Genomic DNA, 27,329 nt, shown 5'->3' on the forward strand with positions numbered 1-27,329 from the left:
TGTGTGTGTGTGTGTGTGTGTGTGTGTGTGTGTGTGTGTGTGTGTGTGTTTTCCTGGTCTGAGGGTAATAATTACAGGAGTTTGAGTTTTCAGGGAGAGAATTTTGGGGTGATTTGAATGCTCCTAGCATTTGGGGCGCACACGTGTGGAGTGAAAGCAAGTTAAATACCGTGCCTAATTGCTAGAGTAAAGAAGAATAAGGACACCCTAATGGAGTTGCTTTTCATGTCTTTGTATATCTTAATGATAAAAGGTTTGAATCTTCTTTTTAACTCTAATTTACAGCCTGCCACTGAAGCTTGAAGGTTTGGGTTAAGACTAGAAAAAGGTTCAGTCCCATCCCTGCCGCTGCCTAGCTCAGACTGGAATCATGGGCAAGTTACTGGAGCCCTTTGAGTCCCAACATCCTTGTCTTTAAAGAGAGGGAAGACGCATTCTGTTTGTGGTTCAGTGGAATAGTATGTGTAGCGGGGCCTCCTACAGTGCCTTTATATGGTGGGCAGCGACTAAATGATAGCTTTCTTCGGTTCCAGTTTAAATGAATGTCCCGAATCTTAGCAGTGGATGGAACTTTAGAGCTGACTAGTAATAGTTAATAAATAACTAATTTGGAAATTACATTTAATTTAATAGGCAGTTAGCACACACTGTTTACAGGACACTGCTCAGTGACATAAGAGAGCGATGAGTAAGCAGCATGCTGCTGCTCTCAAGCAGGTGTGTAACTTACCATGTTAACTTCCAGGGCAAATGCTTAAAGTAAAACAATTTCTTAACACCTTCTTCTTCTGTTTCCAGCACCTTGATCTAGTTTTCATGTTCGTATGTAATCTAGCTTCCAATTACCCTATCACTTTTATATCCTGTTGCCTTTTGAACCCACATTTCCGTTGGATTCTTAATGTCACACCTTTCCCAGTACCTACACCACCCAGTTCAGACACAGGCTCCTTCTTGCTTTTATACTTTTGCTTGTATTATTTCTTCTACCTTTCTTCACCTACTTATGATTAAAAGTCAACTCAGAATCCAACTCATACCTGAGTCATTTCCTTATTACTCTAACCTAGGGTTTCTTATCAGCGTCACTGCAGATGGTTTGGACCAGATAAACGTCTTTTATCGTGGGCGTCTGTCCTCTGCAATGTAGGCTGTTTAGCAGCATCCCTGACCTGTCCCCACTAGATGCCAGTGGCATCTCTCCCCACCGAAACCCCAGTTATGATTTAAAACATCTCCAGACATAGCTAGATGTCCCCTGGGGGCACAAAATAGTTTCCAGTTAAGAAACACTGCTCTAGCCTACTGTAATCTCCACTCTTTTCAAAACTCCTGCAACACTTTTTGTCTTTACCAAATTATTTCGCATTAAAGATAGTTATATCTTGTATTAAGCCCCTGAACTCTTTTATTGGTTGCCACAGAGTAGGTGCTTAATAAAAGTTTGTTGAATTGAGAACGTGTCCATTGGGCCTGTAGACGGTAAGCTTCTTGAGCGTAGGAACATTGTTTTGCTCCAGAAAAGCTTACTTTTTGTTTGTTTTTTTTGCTTTTGTTTGTTTGTTTGTTTTTGGCCACGCTGCTGTGTGGCTTGCGGGATCTTAGTTCCCCATTGAACCCACACGCACCCTCGGTAGTGAAAGCGTGGAGTCTTAACCACTGGACCGCCAGGGAACTCCCAGAAAAGCTTACTTCTTAAAGTTAGGTTTTAGTGTTTGGATCAATTCTCTCCTCATGATCCATGTATCAAAATATCGTGAAAGTTTATCTAAGAAGACCTGCCGGAGACCCCAGCAAATCATCCTTGGACAGAGTCCAATAGACTCCCATTTAAACTTTTTCAGTAGCGTGTAGAATATAGTATGTAGAATACATTTAACAATATTTCTTCTTACTTTGTCAGTGAGTATGTCAGTGATATTAAAGTACTCCCACTAACTCACTTGATATATTTATCACTTAACATTAGCGTATAGTTTTACTACTTCAAAATTAATTGCCTTTAGCTTTATTCATCAATAAAGTGAAATGGTAAATTGGAAATTTACATACTGATATATACCACATAACATTTCATATAAAGAGATAAAATACTGGTGATCACTTTTCCTTTGAAGAAGCGCCTAAATATGTTACTAGAATGTGAGCTCCATGAGGACAGGCATTTTTGTTTGGTTTGTTCACTACTGTATCCCTAACACGTAGACCAGTCTCTGGCACTAATAAACATTTAGTAAACACTTACTGAATACATGAATCTCATTTTGGATGTTATATTTCTTGCTAAGTTCAACTCTTAAATTATGAAGATAACTCATTCCATCAAGCTTTTATTTCAGAGTCCATGGTGACTTGTCTTGCCAAACCCATCAGTCAATTCCTAGTTCATTTCTTTGTTGATCTCTTAGCATTCCCTTTGATGTACTTTATTCACTTGGTTTCCAGGACACCAAACTTTTTCTGATTTTCTGCTTAGCTCTTTTTTAGTCTTTTTGGCTTCTCCTTTTTGTGACTTCCAAATGTTCAGTTCTAGAACTTCTTTTTTGAGACTTTTTTTCCCCTTGGAGTCTTAGGAGGCAATTTAGCTTTGCACTAAGAATTCAGAATCTGGAGCTACACTGCCTGAACTCAATTACCAGGTTTGCTGCTTCCCAGCAGTGTGACTTTTTGGGTTAGTTGCTTAGATATTCTGTGCCTCAGTTTCTTTATCTTTAAAATGGGATAGAGAGATGATAATAGTTTTTGGTTTCTTCCCCAAACCTGCTCATTCCTTCACCCTTGCCTGTTTCAGTAGATGGCACTGTTGGTATTTACTGCCACTCATCTCTAATGTCTAGGAGTCATCACTGATTCTTCTTTTTCCTTCACGCTTCATATCCATGCTATCAGCAAGATCTTCTGGCTCTACTTTAAAAATATATCCAGAATCTCATCACTTCTCCTTCTCACATCACTATTATCTTACTCCAGCCATCGTTCTCTCTTTCATAGACTGTGGCAGGAGATTTCTAGAAGGCTTCTTTGCTACTACTCTTGCCCCTTACAATCAGTTCTCATTTACAAAGGTCAGTGATCTTTTAAAAATCTTAGGTACTGTCATTTACCTGCTCAGAACCTTCCAGGAGCTTCCGATCCCACTTACAGGGAAATGCAAGTTCCTTAGTGTGGCCCATAGTCTGGCCTTTCCTATGTCTCTGATATGATGACAGTCTCCAAACACTCTCTCTCATTCTAAGCTTCTTGGGTCTGAATATGCCAAGCTCACTCCTGCCTCTCTATCTATATTGTGCTGTTTTCTTTGCCTAGGTTATTTTTCCCCCAGGTATATGTGAAGGTCTTGATGTCCATCACATCATTCAAGACTGTGTTCAGAAGAGTTTCTAAGAGATGCTTTCCCTGATTACCTTTTGTAAAAAGTATCCATCTTTACCCTCTCTGTGTCCTTGTTCCATTTTGTTTCTTTATAGTACTCAACTACCTCACATTGATTGATTGGTTGGTTGATTGATTGCCACCTGTGTAGAATGTAAACTCTATAAGGACAAGAACTTTTCATTTCTATTCCTAGTACTTCAGGGACAGTGCCTGGTACATAGTAAGCACTCAATAAGTATTTATTAAAGGATGAGTTATTGATATCTTGCTATCTTTCCGGTCTTGCTTATCTATTTGGTTTTCTAGTATCACCTAAAAAATCAATCTATCAGAAAACTGAACTTATCTTTCCAGTCTAGTTCTTCCTTCATTATGTGGTTATTTTATAATGTTCTAGTTATCTTGATTTGAAACCAAAGAGGCATCTTTGAATCATTACCCTGCCTCTACCAAATCGTCATGTCTTTGTTTTTATACTACATTGCATTCCTAGTCACACTACTTTGGACCGGCTCGTAGCCTATAGAATTGGACATGTTTTTAGTCTGTGTTGCTAGCCCAGTCAATATCAAACCACAACCAGTTTCATCTTCGTAAATGTCAATGTCACATTCTTCTTCTGCAGTTTAGTGTGATGGAAAAACCTTGCTTGGGCTTTGGGTTTAAATGGCAGGTGCAGCATTTGCTCTTAGTAAGTGGGCAAAATATGGACATAGGCAAGTACAGAACCCCTCTGAGTTTTCCTTCCACTTGTGTGAATAGGGATAAAAATATCTACCTCAAGGAGTTGCTATGAGGAACACTTAAAAAGCACGGGACGTTCTCTTTATTGGAGTTGAATATTCCAATTCAGCATGTTCAAACTCATATTCAAATTTCTCTTCTCAAGTTTGCTTTTCCTCTGTTCTCATGACTGGTACTTCAGTTTACTTAGTCAGATATGTCAAGAACCTGGGAGTCATTCTTAAATTCTGTAGTTGTAATTTTCTACATCCCCATGGCAAATATATACTGTCTGCTGTGTCCCAGCCACCCTGAACTTGCCCTCCAGGATTCTGGTGCTGCCATAGTCTGTGTGCTTCTCTTCCTGATAGCTCTTGAGTCCATTCATCTGTCCGTCCGTTCAGGCCTCCCATCCTTTCTGTTCTCATCGCCACTGCCCAGCAAGTTTAGCTTGCTCTCTTAGGAGAGTCCGGTAGCTCTGTTATCCCTGCCTCCAGTCTGTCCCCAGTCATTTTCCAGGTGACAGTGATATTTCTAAAATGTAAATGTAATCATATGGCTCCTCTGATTAAAATAGTTCAGTGAATCTACAGCTTTTCACAGGAATTTGAACTTTTCAACATAGCATATAAGACCTTGTAGCATGTGGCTCCTTTTTTTACCTCTTCAGTCTCCACTCTTTTCCTCAAGGCGTATTTCCTTGTTGGTTTTACACCACGGCTTTTTCATCTGTGGATCCTCTGAGCTGCCATACCTTTCTCTTCATTAGTCCCCATTAAGGTTGTTTTGAGGAGATGATGCACGGAAAGCGCTTAGCCCAGTACCTGCCATGTAGTACGTTCGGAACCTTTAGAGGCTACTCAGATTCTAAGGGCTGGAATCAGTTACTGTAAAAACATACTCAGGAGAAAAATGTAAAAATCTAGAATACAGGTCTGTTAAAGGTCTGATATCCACTGGGTTAAGAAATTTTGTGCTCATTGTTTCTTCTGTACCTATTTTACTTCTCCTGTAAGCTCTTCTTTCTAATGCTTCTAGATTTTCATTTCTATTTTGTGCTCTTTTCTGAGATGCTTTCATGCTGTTCCTTTGACACCTACTTCCCTTTCTGGTTAGAAGAGCTTCAGATTGCTCTTCCAATGGAATTTCCAGTGGTCAGGAGGGATAGGGATATTTGGTGAAACAAACGTTTTTGAAAAATTGATTCCGATCTCAAAAAGAGGGTAATTTCTTTAAGACTTGCTTTTTCCATTGGCCATTTTTGATGAACTTTTATGTCTCCAAACTGATTGAATGACAGTCTTTTTCCTATAGCCTGAATGTGATGGGCAGTCATCCTCTCAGCATTTCTTACCTCCCCAAATCTTTGGCAGTCATAAATTTTGAGAAAATCAAAAGTAGCTGCTTATCAGAAAAAAGTGCTTCAATCCATTGAGAAGACTACTGAAATTCAAATGAGACTCAGTGTGTGATTTTTCTGGGTACTGCTAGGCAAATTTCTCAATCTCCTCTTTTTGGGTAGAAGGAAAAGGATAATCTGAGGATAAAATGAGATCATTATGAAGCTTCGAATTCTTTAGAAGCAAGTGTGTGTTATTTTCCCACATACCGTGTTTTTGTCTTAGAAAATAAATAGTTTTGAATTCATTTGCTATTCACAAAGCCATGTTGAACTGCTACTGGTAGTTTATACTTTTCTGATGTAAAAAGTATTTGTTATTTTACAATGTAGAAGAACTGCTATAGCTCTTGATCTTGAGGCAGCATCAATAAATAATGTGAACAATTTTAGCGTTCTGAAATGGGTTGCATTTCTGATCTGTGTATATAAGTCTGAGTCAGATCCTGATCCTGTTTGTGCATAGGAGAATGTTTAGCATAATATCTGTTAATGACCGTACCAGACACTCCTGGGTTTGCCTTAATTCAGATCATCCTTAGTTATGATAATAGACAATTGGTATTTTAACAGACATAAGCTTGTCATTTCTAGTTAACTATTTACTTTTTAATAAGTTAAGTTTTAATAAGCTTAACTATTTTTAAACAGAGTGATAGGTTTTAAGATTTAAGTGTGTTCTTTTTAAAGAATGCACTAAGCTTTTAAAAAATCTGCTTGGCTACCAGTCAGTGAGGATGATGAATTAAGCGCACTACCAGATCAAAGTGATAACTTGCTTTCCTTTTTCTAAGATGAAGTACAGTCATCCCTCAATATCTGCAGGACTCCTGTGGACACCAAAACTGCAGATGTTCAAGTCCCTTATATAAAATGGCATAATGTTTTCATATAACCTACGTACATCCTCAAATATACTTTTATTTTTTTAAACTTTATTTAATTAATTAATTTATTTAGGCTGTGTCGCAGCATGTGGGATCTTAGTTCCCCGACCAGGGATCAAACTCGCGGCCCCTGCAGCAGAAGCACGGAGTCCTAACCGCTGGGCTGCCAGGGAATTCCCCTCTCATATACTTTTTAAATTTTTTAAATTTTTTATTTTTGGCTGCGTTGCGTCTTCGTTGCTGCGTGTGGGCTTTCTATAGTTGTGGCGAGCGGGGGCTACTCTTCATTGCGGTGCATGGGCTTCTCATTGTGGTGGCTTCTCTTGTTGTGGAGCACAAGCTCTAGGTGTGCAGGCTTCGGTAGTTGTGGCTTGCGGGCTCAGTAGTTGTGGCTCACGGGCTTATTTGCTCCGCGACGTGGGATCTTCCTGGACCAGGGCTCGAACCCATGTCCCCTGCATTGGCAGGTGGATTCTTAACCACTGCGCCACCAGGGAAGTCCCCACCCCTCCCATATACTTTAAATCATCTCTAGAATACTTGTAACCCCTAATAAAATGTCAATGTTATATAAATAATTGTAAATACAATGTAAATGCTATGTGAATATTTGCCCACACACAGCAAATTCAAGTTTTGCTTTTTGGAACTTTTTGGAATTTTTTTTCTGACTATTTTTGACCTGTGGACGCTGAATCTGTGGACTGTAAGGGTTAGACTGGAGGATATTGTTCAGGATGACTCACTCAGTCTTCTTGGGCTTCAGAGGTATTGGGAGTTTATGGGATAGGGCTCTGGGATTCCTCAATTAGAGCAATTCCACTTGAATTTACTTCACATATTGGTTTCCTTTAAGACAAATATTTTATATAAAAGAGATTGTTGAATAATAAAGAATTTTACTAATCTTTGTCCCTGTTTTCTGGAAGGGAACCTGTAAATCGTTGGAATTTCCTGAGTGATAGAAGCGTCTTTCTAACTCATGGTGGGTTCCTGGGACAACACCTTGGTTTATGCTACAGAGATGACTCAGCATGGGGGCTGGTGGCTCCAAAAAGACTAACCTTTTGATAAAGATGGCTGGGACTTTGAGTCACACGGTATCAGCTAGACCTTCAGAAAGGGGGAGGAGGCCTGGAGATTGAGTTCTAGGAGGTGGCCAATCATTCAATCAACTATACCTTCATAATGAAACCCCAATAAAAACTCTGGACACTGAACCTCTGTTGAGCTTCCTGGTTGGTGATACACACTGATGGGCCAGGAGGATGGTGAGTCCCGAGGGCACAGAAGCTTTGCATTTGAGATCCTCCCAGACCTAGTCCCATGTGTCTCTCTTCATTGGCTGGTTGTCATTTGTATCTTTTATAATAAAACTAATTATAAGTGCTTTTCTGAGTTCTGTGAATTATCGAACCTGAGGGGATAGTGGAAACCCCTGAATTTGTAGCCAGTTGGTCAGAAGTGCATGTGGCTGGAAACCCTGGAGCTTGTTTCTGTGTCTGAAGTGAGGGGAGACTTGGGGAGTTCTGTGCCCTCAACCTGTGAAGTGTGTGCTAACTCTGTGTAGTCAGCATCAGAATTACATTGTAGAGGGTTTCTGCATTGAAAAGTAAAATTTGAAAACCATTGAAGTAGATGCTGTTAAAGGTCCATGTTTCTATGACGTTTATGGATTCACATTGCAGTTACATGATTAGATTTCTTATTTATTGAGCATTTAGGCTGAAAGCATGAACATTGAAAGAATTACCCAAAATAGAAATTGTTATTTTCAAGGGATTTACAATTATGGAAGCTTGAACAGGTCAGTTTGACTCAGTTACCCTCTTGGCATACCTGCCAGCAAGAACAAATTAAACAGCATTTAAACATTTGCTTTCAAAGTAACCCATTTAGTTTCCAGAGTAATGTTAAGTTTCTCATTATATTTTCTTCTTTTCCCTCTTCCTTCTTGGCAACAGATTCATTTTTTTCTTAAAAGTCCAGCTCTGATCAGATTGTTTCCTTGCTCAAGATTTTCTAGGCTTTCTGGTGTTTCTTGAATTAATACAGATGCCTCATTTTGTATTTTGGGTCTTAGAGTGCTTCCTGCCTTTCACAAAGTAGTCTCTATTTCAGCCAGCCTACATTCTTCTTTATATTTCTCTTCTGTTTTCATAACTTTACTGTATTCACTTAAATAGAAATAAGAGTTTATTTTTAATCCTGTTCTCCTCTTAGTTTCTAAATATATTAAGAATCCTTTCCTGATACTCATTCTCTCTCCTCCCAGGTGTTTACCACTTTTTCAATTTGCTTTAAGCTTTGTATTTTTTGTGTGTGATATTTTGTGTGTGATATATTCAGGTCTCTATCTGTTGGTTTCATTTTCCGTTTTTAGAGTCTGAGCTACTTCAGATAGGGCCTGGCCTAGACTAGAAACTTATTCCATTTTGTTGAATATCTGTCCAGCTTTTGTAATTTCCTGCAAATAAGTCACCTTACCATGATCTCAGATGTTTTGGACATTTGTGTTAATTCTTAACAGGAATTAATTTGTGTGAATAATCTGCTTTTAGAAAATGGTAGGGTAATTGGACATAGGTACCCTATCTGCCACTACCCATTGGTTATCACCCACTGCCGCCTTATTATTTATTCTATGGATAGTTCTCCATGGCAGTGACTAACGGGTAGGTGTTGCTATAGCCCTTGGGACCATGATATGGCTCAGGTATTGCAAACCTACAAAGAATTTGGACAGAGTTGGCTATTTGTATTTTCTGCTTTTAAACTGGCTATGACTGACCTCCAGCTCTCAGTAATAAGTCAAAATGGGGAAGTAAGTGTTGCCTGTTGAACGAGGTAGCAGGGCATTGAGGGGAATAGGGGATCAGGAATTTCGTTATCTCATCACCAAGACCTATCATTATAGGTAAGACTCTTGGTATGGATCAGGCTTTCTACCCCCAAACCATCTCAGGTTAAAAAACATGTAAATATTAGTGAAGATCTTGGAGGTGCTGTCTTTTAACATATCTGTTCTTGGCATTACAGTGCTCCAGTTAAGACAGGTTGCCTTCTGCTTTGGTGTAGTTTTTGTTTCAGAAGATAACAGTTACTTCTTTTTGAAGTTGTTTTCCCTCTTACATAGGCTCTTGTTTGTTCTAAGTTGCTTTCTTCTGCGTTGGATTTGCTAATATTTTGTTGAGGATTTTTGCATCTGTTGATATTTTCATGAGAGATATTGGACTGTAGTTTTCTTTTCCACTAATGTCTTTGGTTTTAGTACTAGGGTAATACTGTCCTCATAGAATGAGTTACGAAGTATTTCTTCTGCTTCTATCGTCTAGATGAGATCGTAGAGAATTGGTATAATTTCTTCCTTAAATGTTTGGTAGAATGCACCATTAACCTATCTATGCCTGGTGCTTTCTATTTTGGAAGGTTACTGATTACTCGTTCAGTTTCTTTAATGGATATAGGCCTATACGGATTGTCTGTCTTTTCTTATTTGTGATTTGGCAAATGTGTTTTTTGAGGACTTGGCCCATTTTTTCCTAGGTTATCAAATTTGTGGGCATAGAGTTGTTGTTAATTACTATGTGCTTTTATTCAACACTACCAAGAAGTTTTTCAGTTTTCAGTGAACGCTGACTAGATACCCCACATATTTAGCTCAATTCTGACACTATCTATTTACCTAGGGAGAATATCAGATTCCACAGGTTAAGGGCTCAGTCGTACAAGACTGCCTTCACTCCCCACTTCAGGTGCCAGTCCAGGAGGTTACCTGTGCTTCTGACTGACTGGCTGTAGATTGGAGGCTCCCATGATTCTCTCATGGCTCTTCACCCATAGTAGTATTCATTTAATAGCCTTTTTATGTCCATGAAATCTGTAGTGAGGTCCCCTCTTTCATTTCTGATGTTAATAACTTGTGTTTTCTCTCTCATTCTTTTTTTGGTTACCCTATCAATTTTGTTGATCTTTCCAAACAACCAATTTTTGATTGTACTGATTTTTCTCTCTTTTCTGTTTTCAATTTCATTGATTTCTGCTCTAAATTTTTTCCTTTAGCTTACTTTGGATTTAATTTCCTCTTCTAGTTTCCTAAAGGGGAAGTTTATGTTAGAGATTTTAGATTCTCTTTTCTGATGTATAAATTCAGATTTCCCACTAAGCATTGATATCAAATGCCTCCCACAAAATTTGATAGGTTGTACTTTCATTTTTGTTTAATTCATAATATTTTAATATTTCTCCGGTTTTTGACCTGTGTATTATTTACAAGTGTGTGTTATTTAATCTTCACATATTTGGGGATTTCCCAGCTCTTTTTGTTAATGATTTCTAGTTTAATTCCATTGTAGCCTGTTAGCAGACATTGTATGATTTCTAGTTTTTAAAATTTGTTATGGTGTGTTTTATGGCCCAGAATATGGTCTGTTTTGTTACGTTCCAGGTGAACTTGAGCAGAATGTATTCTGCTGTTGTTGGATGAAATAGTCTACAGATGTTAATTATATCCAGTTGATTGATGGTGGTGTTGAGTTCAACTATGTCCTTAAACTGATTTTCTGTCTACTGGAACTGTCCATTTCTGACAGAGAGGTGTTGAAGTCTCCAGCTATAATAGTGGCTTCATCTGTTTCTCTTTGCAGTGCCATTACTTTTTATTTCAGTTATCTTGACAGTCTGTAGTTAGGCACATGCACGTTAAGGATTGTTGTCTTCTCTGAGAATTGACCCCTTTACTATTATGTAATGCCTCTGTCCCTGATAATTTTCCTTGCTCCAGGGTTGGCTCTGTCAGAAATACAGCTACTCCCACTTCCTTGTGATAAGTGTTAGCATGGTATATCTTTCTCCATCCCTTTATTTTTAATCTATATGTATCTTTATATTTAAAGTGGGTTCTTGTAGATGACATATAATTGGATTTCATCTTTTGATCACTCTGACAATCTCTGTCTGTATTTAGACCATTAACATTTAAAGTGCTTATTGATATTGTTGAACTAATATCTAACATATCTGTTACAATTTTCTAGTTGTAGCCCTTGTTCTTTGTTCCTGTTTCTTACACTTTCCCCCCTGCCTTTTGTGGTTTTAACTGAGCCTTTTATATGATTCCATTTTCTCTCTTTTTTTAGCATATCAGTTATCCTTTTTTTTCTACTTTCAGAATTTACAATATACATTTACAACTAGTCCAAGTCCACTTGCAAATAACATTGTACCACTTCACTGGTAGTACAACTCACCTTCTAGTAGCAAACTATTCCTAATTTCTCTCTTTTGTTCCTGATGTCCTTGCTGTGATTCATTTCACTTATACACATGCCTGCACACACACACACACACACACAAATACATACACACACACGTGTATACATGTCTCCTGTATCCTCTCCTTGGAGAACTTTTTAAAACATTTCTTGCAAAGCCAGTCTGCTATCAACGGGTTCCCTCAATGTTTCTTAGTATGAAAAAGTCTTTATTTCTCCTTTCCTTGTGAATAATTTCACAGGGTGTATAATCCTAGGTTGGTGGTTATTTTCTCTCCACACTGTTTGATTCCATTCTCTCCTTGTTTGCATAGTTTCTGAGATGTCAGGTGTAACCGTTATGTTTACTTCTGAATAGGAAAGGTGTTTTTTCCTGCTGGCTTCTTCTTAATTTTTTCTTTATCTTTGATTTTCTGCAGTTTGAATGTGATATGCCTAGGTGTAGAGGTTGGTTTGTTTGACAGGTATTGTGCTTGGTGTTCCTGGAGCTTCCTGGACCTGTGGTTTGGTGTCTGACATTAATTTGGGGAAATTCTGAGTCATACTTGCTTCAAATGTTTCTTCTATTTCTTTTTCTCCTTCTTCTCTGGTATTCCAATAATGCCTTTGTTACAGCTTTTATAGTTTCCCACATTCTTGGATAATCTGTTCCAGTTTTTTTCCCCCCTGCCAGTCATTTTTTCTCTTTGCTTTTCAGTTTTGGAAATTTCTATTGACATATCCTCAGGCTCAGAGATTCTTGCCTCAGTCGTGTCCAGACTGCTGATGAGCCCATCAAAGACATTCATTTCTGTTATACTATTTTTGATCTCCAGTATTTCTTTTTGATTCTTTTTTAGAATTTCCATATCTCTGCTTACATTGTCCATCTGTTCTTGCATGTTACCTCCTTTTTCCATTAGAGCTCTTATTAGCATATTAATCATAGTCTTTAAAATTTCTGGTCCGATAATTCCAACATCCTTGTCATGTCTGAGTCTGGTTCTGATGCTAGTCTGGTCTTTTCCAACGGTGGTCTTTGCATTATAGAATGTGGCTTGCTGGAAGCTGGAGACGATGTACTAGATGAAGGGACACCAGCCTTTAGTGGTGTGAGGATCAGGTACTGATAGTCCTGTGATTAGGGCTCAGTGAGCCTCTGCCCCGGGGAGTGAATTTTCATGTGCTGCTCTCCCTTAAGTTGGGACGGGATGGCTACAGTGGGCTGGAGTTGGATATTCCCCTTTTCCCACGTAGAAGGCTAGAGCAGGCTAGCGTTGGGATTTCCCTTTACCCAGGTGGGTTAATCTCTGATAAAACTCTAGTTAGTTAGGGGCTGGTAAAATTATTTCTCTTGAGAGTAGGCCTTGTTAAGAAGAGAATACTCTGGTGTATTTCAAAATTATCAGTTTCTCTCCCCCTGCTGGAAAAAATAGGAGAAATTTTCTGCGATATTCACCTTGAGAACTTGGGAGAACCCATGGAAGTAGAACTCACAAAAGGGCTTCCCTGGTAGTGCAGTGGTTAAGAATCTGCCTGCCAGTGTAGGGGACAAGGGTTTGAGCCCTGCACCGGAAAGATCCCACATGCTGTGGAGCACCTAAGCCCGTGCACCACAACTACTGAGCCTGCGCTCTAGAGCCCACGAGCCACAACTACTGAGCCTGTGTGCCACAACTACTGAAGCCTGCACGCCTAGAGGCCTTGCTCCGCAACAAGAGAGGCCACCACAATGAGAAGCCCATGCACAGCAATGAAGAGTAGCCCCTGATCGTGGCAACTAGAGAAAGCCCGCGCGCAGCAACGAAGACCCAATGCAGCCAAAAATAAATGAATAAAACAAATAAATTTATTTAAAAAAAAAAGCTCACAAAAGTGTGGGGGGAGCTTCCCTGGTGGCGCAGTGGTTGAGAGTCCGCCTGCCAGTGCAGGGAACACGGGTTCGTGCCCCGGTCTGGGAGGGTCCCACGTGCCGCGGAGCGGCTGCGCCCGTGAGCCATGGCCGCTGAGCCTGCGCGTCCGGAGCCTGTGCTCCGCAGCGGGAGAGGCCGCAGCGGTGAGAGGCCCGCGTACCGCAAAAAAAAAAAAACTAACTAACTAAATAAATAAAGTGTGGGGCTCCCCTAAGCCTAGGTTTCTCTGGAGTTTTAAGTCTCCGACTTGTGCACACTTCTCCTCTGGCAGTTTGGCAGTTTCAGTTTAGATTTTTGTGCCCTGGTACTGGTTCCTGGAGATGTTTCTGCTCAGAGGCTTCTGCTCTGTTAAGTTGTGATTCTGTATATCCACCTATCTGTCTGTCTCATTTTGGGGGCAGCAGTTTGCCCTGTGACCTCACTTCTGAGGCATCTAAGAAGAGTTGTTGACTTTTCACTTTGTTTACTGTTTTACTTGTTAGGATGAAGTGAATACTTCCAAGCTCCTTACATGCTGGACTGGAAAATGGAAGTAGTTGCTTATTTTTGGTGCCTAAGTCTCAACTATACCTGGTATCTCCTTGTCTAGAAAAGAAATTTACTTTACCTGCAGAAAGTAAACCATCACTCATTTGCTCCGAGGGGGAGAGGTGATTGCTAGAGCCTGTAAGGAAGCAAAGTAGGGACTACCTACATTTCAAACAGCATTAACCGATTTTGCTAACTTGGAGGTCCTCTTTTTCTTCTTCATTCTCAATTGCAGACATTCTTTCTGCTATGAGTACTTGAATTTTCTGAGGATTCAACAGACTGGTTCTTTTTTTATTTTTTAATATTTATTTACTTAATAGATCTTTACTGGAGTATAATTGCTTTACAATACTGTGTTAGAGTGAATCAGCCATATGCATACATATATGCCCATATCCCCTCCATCTTGAGCCTCCCTCCCACCCTCCCTATCCCACCCTTCTAGGTTGTCCCAAAGCACCGAGCTGGTTCTTAAGCTTTTTTTTCTTACTGCCAATACAGGATTCACCTTTCTTGGGTCTTCTAAGTAGTTTGCCATGTATCAATGTTGTCCTATAGCTTTTGAGATATTGTTGCTGTTATTGCTTCTCATGTTTTCCTTATCCTTGTGTGTTTGTGTTAAAGAAGAAAAAAGTCCCTTTATTGTAATTAAGAAAGGGATCTAAATTAGGTGATTTGGTTCAATCTGCCATACCTCTGTTGTTGTTTTCAACTTGTCAAGTTTTTATTTAAGGGAACATATTCAGTTAAAGCTTGGTTTTCTTTTGCTCAGCACCGCCCCCCCCCCCCCACCACAACAACAGCATCAGCAAAACTAGATAGTTAATTAATTTAATTACCTGAAACATTTTGTTAGAGATCTGTGCCTAGTCATGCTCTTTTGCTGGCGAGTAAAGCTAAGAATTATTTGAATGAAAGTATTCCTTATTTTAGTCTTTCTGTGTGCAGAAAGGGATAGATTTGTGCGCACGCGAGTGTGTGTGCGCCTGCGGGTGTATTTTTATAACAAAAAATCAGTGGCCTATTTTTTTTGATACTAAGTAACAAACAAATGAAGTATAAATGGGGAAAATAATTATGATAGGTAATAAAGGTGCCCTACCTCCTTTTAAAGATGGAATTAAATATTTCATTAACCAGGTGTTGACAACTATTGTGATTTGTTGATATTTGATTATACTACAGTTTGGTAATTTGAATGCGATCATTTACCTCGTAAAGATTTTTAAAAATAATGTGTCTGCGATTTCTTTTTATAATATACAGAGAAAGCAACCAGTGAGATGAATACTGCTGAGGATTGGGGCCTCATTTTGGATATTTGTGATAAAGTCGGTCAGTCTCGCACTGGGTAAGTGTTGCAAAGTTTCAAAGGATTTTTATTTATTCTTCCTGTTTATTAACATGAATGAAACAAGAGTTAGAAGGTAAAGCATACTACAATCACAATTTAGTTTAAAAAGAGAATGTTTTTGCTAGTGAGATTTGAGGAATCATCCCATTTAGGTTACTCCCTGTAACCAGGAGGAACAACATGACTGGTAACAATGTTGATACTTTAATTATTCTCCCTTGTCCATAATTGCCTTCTGAAATCTAACTTTTCCCACTGATTTTTAAAAAAAATTTTATTGAAGTATAGTTGATTTACAATGTTGTGTTAATTCCTGCTGTACAGCAAAGTGATTCAGTTATACATATATTCTTTTTCATATTCTTTGCCATTGTGGTTTATCACAGGGTATTGACTATAGTTCCCTGTGTTCTACAGGAGGACCTTGTTGCTTATCCATTCTCTATGTAATAGTTTACATCTGCTCATCCCTAACTCTTAGTCCTTCCCTCCCCCCACCCACCCTTAGCAAACTCAAGTCTGTGCTCTATGTCTGTGAGTCTGTTTCTGTTTTGTAGATATGTTAATTAGTGTTATATTTTAGATTCCACATATAAGTGATATCGTATGATATTTGTCTTTCTCTTTCTGACTTCACTTAGTATGATAATCTCTAGGTCCATCCATGTTGCCGCAAATGGTGTTATTTCATTCTTTTTTATGGCTGAGTGGTGTTCCATTGTGTGTGTGTGTGTGTGTGTGTGTGTGTGTACACACACACAATGGATATATATATCCAATGGAATATTATATATATGTGTGTGTGTGTGTGTGTGTGTGTGTGTGTGTGTGTGTGTGTATTCCCCAAATCTTCTTCATCCATTCATCTATTGATGGATATTTAGGTTGTTTTCATTCCCGCTGATTTTTAAATTCATCAGTGATTTCTCAATTACCAAGTTTTTTGGTTATTTCTGTGTTCTTTTCTTCTCTGTCACATGTGCCCATTCGACCCAACTAATCAGTGACTGTTGAAAGAGAGACAGTTTTAGGGAAATAGAATTGTAAACTTTCTGGCATACAGACTTTTTGGTACTACAGGGCTTTCTCATCAGTGCCGCAAAGGGATTTACTGATGTACAGAGTAATGGTTTCCTTCATTCCTGGGCTAATAACGTCCAGTTATTAGTAGCCACATTTACCCCTTTGTGCCACACAAATATTGTTTTATTTACGTACTTTCATGTGAAGAATGTTTGGGAGCACTGCTGGATTCTGCTTGATTCTTCTGGTGGTAATTTTAACTCTCTGATGGTGCCTTCTCTGGCTCTTCTTCCTTCCCTTCTAAATAGAGATAGTTCCTTAAACTTTCTTTGATCCATTTTTTTACCTGATACTTTTTCTTTTGAAATCTCCCAGCTTTCAAATTTCTTTATGTGACATCTGTAGTTTTAGCTCTGAATCCCTAACTCAAGCACTAATATTGGGGATGCAGCATAATTTCTGAACATCACACTACATAAGCCGCGGCCTCACATCTAGAATCCTGAACTCATGTCTCCTTTTGCTTTAAACCTACATTCCCTCCTTTGTCCCCTGTCTCTGTTAATGACAAGGTTATTCTTTCATTCACACCTAAAGCCTCAGACTCTCCTCTGCATTTAGCTTTTTACTAAATTCTGTCAGCACGCCTCCATAATATCTCTCACGATATTGATGCCATAGAGTCTCCTTAGTTAAGTTCTTGAACATTGGTCAAACCAGGTGGGGCAGTTTGTGTTTAAGTCCTTTCCACCCCGTCACTCAAGCCCTTTTTAGTACGTAATGTGCTCCCTCTGGCAGGTTCCGAAGATTGTGGCCTCGACCATCCCCTTTGTTGTCTTTGCATCCTTTCCGGCCTGGTTAGTTCCTTAATTTAGTTGATGTTTGAGTAGTTACTGTGTGTTATGTGTCTGTTCCTTTTTCTCTACGTCTATTGGCCCCACTTTACTTGAGCCATCCTTAACCACGCCTAGCCTAGTGAATTAACCATCTGGTGTTTCCTTCTGTTTCCATCACTTTTCTGTCCAGTTCTTATAGCCGGTGGCCATATGACAACTCTGACCATGTTACTCCCCTGTCTTCCATACTGAGTTAAGTCTAGTAACCTCCTTAGGCCTCTGAATCATTTATTTTTCATTTACTTCTTTTGTAGTTACTGATCTTTTCAACTCAAATATTTGAGCTGCCAGTGCTTTTCTGCTTTATTGTAATGCTTTTGGTCATTGTGTTCCTTCAGTGACGAATATTCTCTTCTCCCATCTCCTATCTCTGTGTCTCATATCCTTCCAGACCCACTATGGATATTATTTCTTCCACAAAGGCCTTCCTTATCCCTAGTACTGAAAATCATTATCGAAAACCTGAATCCTCAAAACACTCTATTAAAACCAATCTTATTTGTGTTTTGCCTTGTATAATAGTAATTTATATACATCTAGTAGACTTAGATTTGTAGGATGAAAGGTCTATGAATTTTTGTTGTGAAGAGGAAAGCAAATAGCTTAGTGGCTGAGAGCATGGCCTTTGGAGTGAGACTGCCTGGGTTCAGATCCTGGCTCTGACTGCTTAGCTGTGTCACTGGTGGGTAAATAGTAACTTTCTTTTCTAGTTTGCTACAAGAGAATAAAAGTATCTTTTTATAGGGGGCTTGTTTTGAGTGTTAGATTAGTTAATATATATAAAGTGTTTATAATAGTATCTGGTGCATGGTTAAGTGGATACACCTTTGCCTCTTTTTTTTTTTTAATGGCTTTACAATGTTGTGTTAGTTTCTGCTGTACAACGAAGTGAATCAGCTATATGTATACATATATCCCCTCCCATCCTGCCCATCTAGGTCATCACAAAGCACCGACCTGAGCTTCCTGTGCTATACTGCAGGTTCCCACTAGCTATCAGTTTTACACATAGTAGTGTATTTATGTCAAACCTGCCTCTTTTTGATTAAAATGATATTTTGTGACAGTTTGTCTGTTGAGGACTAGGTATCGACCTAGCTCCATCCCTGTGTATTTTGGAGATAAAACTTTTATCTAGCATTCCAGTTGCAAAGTCCCTCCTCTCTCTTTTCACTCCATCAGTTTTCTTTTTATCTTTAGTTTGGTAGTCTTCATTTTGTAGATACTTTTTATAATAATTTGATTAATTGCTTGAAATGAAAGGACAAACTCCCTTTCATTACTAGAAATATTCCATATTTTTCTAGTTAAAAAATAAAGTTGTAACCCACCTAAAAATCCTGTATGATGTGTCATGGAGGTTTAAAGAGATCAATTTGTTTTTCTTCATGTTAACATTATTATACTAGAAATGATAATCTGTTATTTTTTTCCTGTCTTTTCCTGTGATGAGAACTGTTCAGATCTACTCTCTCAGCAACTTTCATATGTGCAACAAAGTATTGTAACTGTACTCTCCATGCTGTACATTACAGCCTCAGAACTTACTTATAACTGGAAGTTTGTACCTTTTGACCCATTTTATTCATTTTGCTCACCCCTCTGCCCATCTGACAACCACCAGTCTGTTCTCTGTTTCTGTGAGTTTGATTTTATTAGATTCCATATATAAGTGAGATCATATAGTATTTGTCTTTCTCTGTCTGACTGATTTCACTTAGCATAATGCCTTCAAGGTTCCATCCATGTTGTCCTTGTGTACTTAAAATGTACTAATTTATAGCTTTAAGTAATTGTTTTCTATTTGCTTTTTGTTGTTATCTAGTATCAGTAGGTTTAGATAATCCTCATTCTTTAATTTTTTCAAATTTACTTTAGACAAGATATTCTCTCTCAGTATTTTTCCTTAGTATTTCATTATACTTTGGAGATTTAAATTGACATTATGCTAAATCTATGAATTTACTTAGGAAGTGTTTTCAGCTTTGCTAATTTAAATAATGAGAGGTAGTTCTGTTTTTTTTTTTTTTGCGGTATACGGGCCCCTCACTGCTGTGGCCTCTCCCGCCGCAGAGCACAGGCTCTGGGCGCGCAGGCTCAGCGGCCATGGCTCACGGGCCCAGCCGCTCCACGGCATGTGGGATCCTCCCGGACCGGGGCACGAACCCGCGTCCCCTGCATCGGCAGGCGGACTTCCAACCACTGAGCCACCAGGGAAGCCCTCTGTTTGTTTTTAATCAATATTTTTTCCTTTCCTCTTCCCTTCTTTTCCTTTTTTCTTTTTCACTTATTTTTTCTTCCTTAATACTTGCTCTCTAGTTCCTTTAAATTCTCATTAAGTTAATTTCCAAGTATTTATTTGTTTGTTTATGGAAATGTGATATCTCTTTATAGCTCTTATTAATAAAGAATTGTTTGAAAAGGATTGTGTAGTAATTGAGATGCCATTCTAATATTACTAGGGTTTAAAAAAATCAAACCCACAAAATTTGCTTATGTGTGTGATTTCTCTTTAAAAATAATGTTTTACATTCATATGCAGTTGTATTTTCATTATTTTCACTTTCTTGCTGTACCTTGATGATTTCATAGTAGGAAATAAGCATCAGGGCCACATTTTGACTTTCATGGGCCGTCAGTACTTTTGTCTTCCTGGTTCCCTTTCTCCATAAAAAAGTAATAAAAATATTTTATGACTGCATTATTATAAAGGCAAGTGCATTATTATACATGAAAACATTTTCTTTGACCCAAGTTTGTGGCATTCAGCACAGTCACATTGTTGTGGGATCATCACCACTGTCCATCTCCAGATTTTTCATCATATCCCCAAGTGAGCTCTGCCTGTTAAACAACTTACCACTTCCCCCTTCCCCAGAACCTGGTAACCACTTACTGTTTGGTTTTAATTTTTAAAATTATTTCATAATTAGTTATATGGAAAACATGGAAATGTGGTTTATGTTGTCTAGGAATCTAGATATATATGTTTAGTATGGGTTGCTGATGGTAGCGTGAGAATATTGAACCAGTATTGTAGGTTGTCAGTGAAGTATTCTAGGTAGCTGGTGTGCTTTAGAAAAGACTGAGACATGTCATTGGTGTGAGAGGGAAAAGGGGACATGAGTTTTCCTGAGGCAAATGTAGATAGGGCAGGTTGAAGTAGAGGCACGTTATGGACGGGAATGCAGTTCATCAGGTTACTTGTATACTAGGCAACAGTCTAGGTTTTTTTTTTTAAAAAAAACATTGCCATATGGTATTAATCTGTAATTTTACAAAATGTACAGATCTATTTAAGAGGACAGATTTAGGGACAGTTGAGGGAACTTTAAGAAAAGCATTTCTATTTCAGTAAGATTCTTTTTTAAACAAAATGATTTGTAACCAGCAATATATTGTAGAATTATTTAGTGCATAAAGTAACTTATATTAAAGTCTTTCTTCCCTAAGAAAATAATATTTAAAAATCCTTTTGGGCCCTTTTTAAAGAATTCCTTCCTTCCTTCTTCCCTCCCTCCCTCCCTTCCTTTCTTTTTTTCGAGTCATCTGTTTTGGAGTTATGGTTGTTTGGGAAATATTCTCAATTTTTAAGGGGAAATGAAGAGCCAATTATTGTGAAATTTCATTTGGTCAGAGAACTGTGACCCAGAAACATGGTTCCAGCAGTATTTCGAAAAACCCTCTTTAATTCTTCCTCTTTAAAAAAAAACGTACTGTTCTTTGAGCCACACGTACGTGTGTATTTATGTTTGTTGATTTAAAGAAATACTTATGCTTATGAAATATGTACTTTTTTGTTTCAAAAATACTCACATGGCTCAAAATTTAAAACAGTTTAAAAAGATGAACATTGACAAGTCTAACTTCTGTTCCTGTTTCCCTCCTCCATCCTCTATAGGTAACCACTTTTGTTTCTTTTGTACCTTTCCATTGTTTCTTTACACAAATACGAATATCTTTTCCCTGCCGTAATAGACAATAAGCATATTATACACTATTCTGCATTTGTAATTACTTAATTCCCTAATATATCCTGTCAGCCTGAAATGTTTGAATATGCTGGACTTAAAAATTCTGAAAATTTTTTTCTGATTTCCAAAGATATTCACGTGATTTTTAGTGTGCGGTTCTTCCAACGTCTAAGTACTGAAAAATACTTAGCCAGTGATGTCATATGATGGACTGAAAAGTCTCTGTTCAGAATCAAGAGAACTTTCAGAATAATAGTAGCAGTTTTCTTTAACATAATACATAGCTTCCCATAATAAATAGCTTTTGTCTATTAGTTTTGATTGATTTGATTATAATTTCATATATAAAAAATAGATGTGAGGGTGGGTGTTGATTATCCACAATAAAAAGTTAAAGTTAAAACTCTGTAATTGACATCCAGATTAATTTGTGCTATTATTTTATGTCTTAACTGTCTTTGTTTAGCTTTAGACAAAAATATAGTTGACTGAGAGTGGACAACGTGATAAACTTTTTTCTTTACTTGGATAAGGGATCTATTTGGATAGTAAGTCTTTGATTTATTCATACAGAATTAGAAGGAGAAAATGATAGTCATTACTGATATTTTGTGAAAAATATAAATATAAGCCTTTGGGAAAGAGTTTGTTAAAAATATTTTTCATTGGCTTTATGTTGTCTTGTCCTGGACCCGGGCTTTGACTACTTCTGACCTTTAGCTGGAGGTTGATAGAATATGTCCTGATTTTTTAAGGGAAGAGTAATCTCTGACCTAGACTTCTTCAAGTTGGAAGGGCAGCATCAGTTCTAGAAACAGATTTCTTCCAACATATGTCTTGTAATGATCATACCCTCCATTTACTGGCCTTAGGCTTGAAAGTCTTTTCAGTGTCTGTTAAGGATAATAGCCAGCATTTACTGACTGCTTATTATCTGCCGGCTCTTGTTTAAGTGCCTTATAAACATTTTATTTAATCATCACAACAGCTGTAGGGACTCTAGTTTTTTCTAGTTAACAAATGACAATCTGATTCATATTTAGGATTTTTTAAAATGTAATTTAAACTAGGGGAAGAGTTATAGCAGGAATAAAATTAAAGGCTTTTTTGTAAAGCGTGATCTTGATTTCCTGGTCTCTTTCACTTTCTTAATGTCACAGAATTACTTCAGTTCATTTCATTCTTTTTGTGTCAGTTGTTTTTTCTTTTATTTGACAAACAGTGAGTACTGGCTGGGTATCATGCTTTGGGTCTAGAGTGGTGAATAAAGCAGGTACAGCCTTTGTCATCAGCTACGGTAACAGTTTGCCAGTGGAAGATAGAAATAAACAGGTAATGGTCTAAGAAGATAGTGAGCAGAGGGCTTCAGTGGAGAATAAAAGGGAGACCTACTTAGGTTTTTCAGGGAAGCACAGGCGTGAGGGATAACATTTATACTATGATTTTAAAGTTGAGAAGAAGCAAAGAGCTGCAAGCAGAGGTCCCAGGCAGAGGGAACAGCCTTCACGTGAATGCTGCAGGGTAGAGGACACTTGGCGCTTTCTAAGAACTTGAAAGGTACGGGCTAGCTGGAGCAGAGGTGAGTCGCCCTGAGCAAGCACAGAGGTGGGTATAAAGAGAGTGAGTGGGTTAGAGAAATGGAAGATGATAGTTGGAATCCATGAAATGGAGTTTGTAGACCTTGACGGTTAATAATAAGGTGGAGTCAAAAAGCCAATGGTGTTGGGAGCATCACTTCCGTTAAGACAGAAGTAACATTAGAGAGAGTGGCAGTGAGCCAGGAGTTAAAATCATTGAAAGATGAGGGGGCAGTGAGGTTTTTTAAATGAGAAGATCTGAACTCGGCTGTTTTAGGAAAGAGGGAGGGAGAGTGGTTTTGAAGTAGCAAAGGGAGCAAAGAGGACCCTTCATTTAGGAGGTACAAGAGCCGTGGAAGACCGAAAGCTACCACTTGAGGTGGCTGCAGGAGAAGTGTTATCTTCCTTGGAGAGCCAGTTTTCTGTAGAGCAAAAGGACCAGGGGTAGGGCCTTTTGTTGATCATGGGCTGTGACTTCTAGAGGGTCCAGTGGAAAGATTGCAGAAGCTGGGGAGTAATGGATATGCAGAGCTGTTTAATGATGGAGAGGATAGTCTGGAGCTTCTTGTAGGGACTTGTCTAAACAAGAATAACAGGCATATGTTCTCAAGTTCTCAATTATTGGATCGTAGAGAAAGTTGGGTGCCCAAGACTTGGTCTTGACTTCTGCAGAAGGAACCTTGGAGTCCTGGGAAGGAGTGGTCGGGGCTCCCTTTGACCCCTTTCCATAAAGGTGAAGAGACTTGAGGTGGGTGGTCTTCCAGAGTCAAAGGTACATTCTTACCGTTTTCTGGGATGAACATCTTTTTCTGTATTTAAGAGCTGTTTGTGCTTCCTTTTCTGTGAACTGTCTGTATCCATCCTTTCCTCATTTCTAGGAGTCCTTGATGTGTTAGGGACATATCTTGTCTGTTTTATGAATTGCGTATATTTTTCCATTATTTTTTGTTTTTTGTTGTTTTGGCTGCGCCACACAGCTTGTGAGATCTTAGTTCCCGACCAGGGATCGAATCCAGGCCCTGGCAGTGAAAGCGCCAAGTCCTAACCACTGGACCGCCAGGGAACTCCTTCCATTATTCTTTTGACTTTGTTTTGTTGTTTTTTCCATTTAGAAAATTTTGATTTTTATATAGCTGAATTTATCAGTCTTACAGTGTTTAGAATTTTGAGTTATACGAGACTTGCCTTCTCCAGGGTTTTAGTAGAATTATCTCATGTTTTCTTTATGTTTTATCTCATGTTTTTTGTTTTATAATTAATAGACTGTTTTTTTAATACAATTTTAGGTTTAGAAAAAAATTGAGGGCTTCCCTGGTGGCGCAGTGGTTGAGAGTTTGCCTGCCGACTCAGGGGACACGGGTTCGTGTCCCGGTCCGGGAGGATCCCGCATGCCGCGGAGCGGCTGGGCCCGTGAGCCATGGCCGCTGAGCCTGCGCGTCCGGAGCCTGTGCTCCGCAACGGGAGAGGCCACAGCAGTGAGAGGCCCGCGTACCGCAAATAAAAAAAAAAAAAAAAAAAAATTGAGCAAATAGTACGAAGAATTCCATAACCCACTCCCACCCCTTATATGCAGCTTCCCCTATTATTAACATCTTGCATTAGTGTGGTATATGTTACAAATAATGAACCAATATTGATACATTATTATTAACTAAAGTCTATAGTTTACATTGGCTCACTCTATATTATACAGTTTTATGGGTTTTGACAAGCCCATAATGACTTATCCATTATTACAGTATCACACAGAGTAGTTTCACCATCCTTAAAATGTCCTGCACTCCCCCAATTCACCCCTCTCCTTTCTCTCTCTGAACCCCTGACAACCATTCATTTCTTTTTTTTTTTTTTTACTATTTCTATAATTTCGCCTTTTCCAAAATGTCATACAATTAGGATCATATAGTATGTATAGCCTTTTCAGAAGCCTGTGCACTGCAACGAAGAGCCCATGTGCCACAATGAAAGATCCCTCGTGCTACAGCTGAGACCCGATGCAGCCAAAAAATAAATAATTATTAAAAAAAATTCTTTTTAAATTACGAGTCAAGACATTACCAATTTTATTGTTTTTAGTGATTCCTCTCTCTCCCATATGTTATATTACATTGTATTCTGTTTCACTGAAATATACTCCAGTTTTATATGATCTGGGAAACTCAAAATATCATACTAAATTTAAGTATTCAGTGACTGTTATCTATACTTCCATTAATCCTCAATATTTAGTATGTAGAAGTTTACCTCCTTTTCTGATGAAGTCCTTCGGGCATGTGAACTTGTTCTTTAAATAGCCAAATAACATAATTTGTAGACTATATTCATGTTCCATCAGCTATCTCATAAGAAATACCTATTTAACAAGCTCAGAATCAGAATTTGATATTTGTATTCAGTGTTTTGCCCTTTTCCCCCTTGCGCTCTGTAGACTGTGTTTTATGTAATTTATATTATGAACCAAATATGCACTTTGAATATGCCATTGAATATACAGTTATTATTCATTTCAGTTCTGATTTCTTTCACATTTTATAATATTAAGCTTATTTTATAGTTAATGTAATGCCTTTTTGCTTTTGAAAGCCACGCCCTATATTAGACTCCCTTTAGTGTTCAAGGAGGGTTTATATTCTCTGTTAATTAAAATTTTTTTTTACTTTGTTTAACAAAGATTTGAGGTCCCATATCTTTTAGTGTGTGCCTGCTGGGTACTAAGACCTAGAAAAGTTATGCATACACATATCCCCTCCCCACTCCACAATACAGTTATACATATATCCCTGAATTGTGAGTTGTAGTAAAGCACTTTTTATAGCATGTAAAAAGAAAATGTAAAGTTTAAATCACTCTAAAGTAGCTTTGAAAGCTAATGTTGTAAAAGTAACTTGATAGAAGAATATGTTTGTGCTTTCTAGAACTAACATTGAGCATCTCTAAGTCCCTGGCATGATTCAGGGAGTAATGTAATAACATACTCAACAGGAAGCATTAAAGTCCCCTTTTACAGGTGAGGTCTGTCAAGCCTCAAATCTTTTTCTACTGAATCACAGTGCTGCTTTTGTCTAGCAGTAGATCTCAGCCCAGTGGTGGTTTAGGGATGGTTTTGGTTATCACAATGACAGGAGGTTACTACTGACATTGATTAGGTGGGGACCAGAGATGTGATACGCCAGATAGTCTTGCACTGCAGGAATTTTTCTGCCCCTATTTAGAAACATACTGTTAGTATCTTTGTACCTTTTCAGTCCTGCCTCAAAGGTGAGGAGAGGTTAACCGTGCAAGCACATTCATGAACTGTGCTATACACTGTTATTTCTGTTACTTTTTTTTTATATTGCTTTTCTTCTATATTTACAATACTTTAAAGAAAATGTCCTATTGTTCTTCTGTCAGGCCCCGTGAGGGGGATAATAAAGAGGTGGTACCCTCTTTTTGAAAAGTTGATTGATCTAAAATCATTGGTTTAGTAATAGGTGCAATAAGTAGTATTTGAATTCACTGCCTTTTCAATGGTAATAATTTCCTCAAGCGTATAAAATCTCATCACAGTTTAACCTGTTATCTTTATAATACAAAAGTACTTTTCAATTAAGATGTAGAGATGAGACATATTTTTAAATAAGAAACTTTTAAAAACTTATACAAAGCATAAGATCTCACAAATATTGGCTCCTTTATCCAACTAAATCATTGAATATTTTTGGCTTTCTCCTTATATATTAATGGAAAGACGTTTTCAGTAATCTCACTAACTGGTGACTAGAGATGAATGCTGAGCTATTTATCTGTCATACTGTACAACAACATACCTACAGGTAGATAGACATTTGTAAATAATGTGGTGACAGTTTTGGAAATGTACTCAGGGCTATTCAAAGAGATTTGAAATTTCATTTTTCTTTGAAAAGAGAACTGTAGGAATGCAAAATTAGTTTTAGTTTTCTTTGGTCCTCTTAACTCTAGATCTGAGCTACATCCTATGCATGTTTACTTTCTGAATTTAACTGTATTCTTTTGCAGCCCCCTCAATTTTATTTTTCTTCAAAACTTGTTCTTCTGTCCATTTAGTGAGCTCTACGTGCTGTCTTAAATTCCAGTTCCCCTTTCTCTTACAGAGTGTGTATATCTCCCTGCACTGAGTATGACTCTTGCTCAGAGTATACATGTTTTAAACAACATGGCCCTGAATATACAAGCCATCTTCTTCACCTGGTGCTCAACATAACAGTTTTGCTTCAGTAATTGAGGAGAAATTGCCTGTATTGAGCATATTTGGGAGATGGCAGAATATGTTCTGCAACAGTAACTCCCTAATCAAAGAAAATTGATTAACTGCCATTTTTGCCTTATTATCCTTACTTTGGAAACTCAGCAAACGGTACAATTCCATTACATTTTACAGTGGTGTGATTTGTGGTATGGTCA

At 38.2% G+C, this 27,329-nt stretch overlaps 1 protein-coding gene across 3 annotated transcripts in view; it reads left to right on the forward strand.

Annotated features, from left to right (window-relative positions):
* STAM (signal transducing adaptor molecule) overlaps window positions 1-27,329 on the forward strand; it is a 62,199-nt gene that overhangs the window by 1,035 nt on the left and 33,835 nt on the right. For all 3 annotated transcript variants that reach the window (XR_003436043.1, XM_027121980.1, XM_027121981.1), the window contains exon 2: window positions 15,347-15,431. Coding sequence is in view for 2 of the 3 variants with exons in the window: in XM_027121980.1 (XP_026977781.1) it covers window positions 15,347-15,431 (85 nt within the window). In the remaining variant the exon portion in view is untranslated. The remainder of the gene's footprint in view (window positions 1-15,346; window positions 15,432-27,329) is intronic.

This window comes from Aethalodelphis obliquidens, unplaced genomic scaffold (assembly GCF_003676395.1).
Source record: "Aethalodelphis obliquidens isolate GAN/ISIS:26980383/991018 unplaced genomic scaffold, ASM367639v1 scaffold23, whole genome shotgun sequence".
NCBI lineage: Eukaryota > Metazoa > Chordata > Mammalia > Artiodactyla > Delphinidae > Aethalodelphis > Aethalodelphis obliquidens.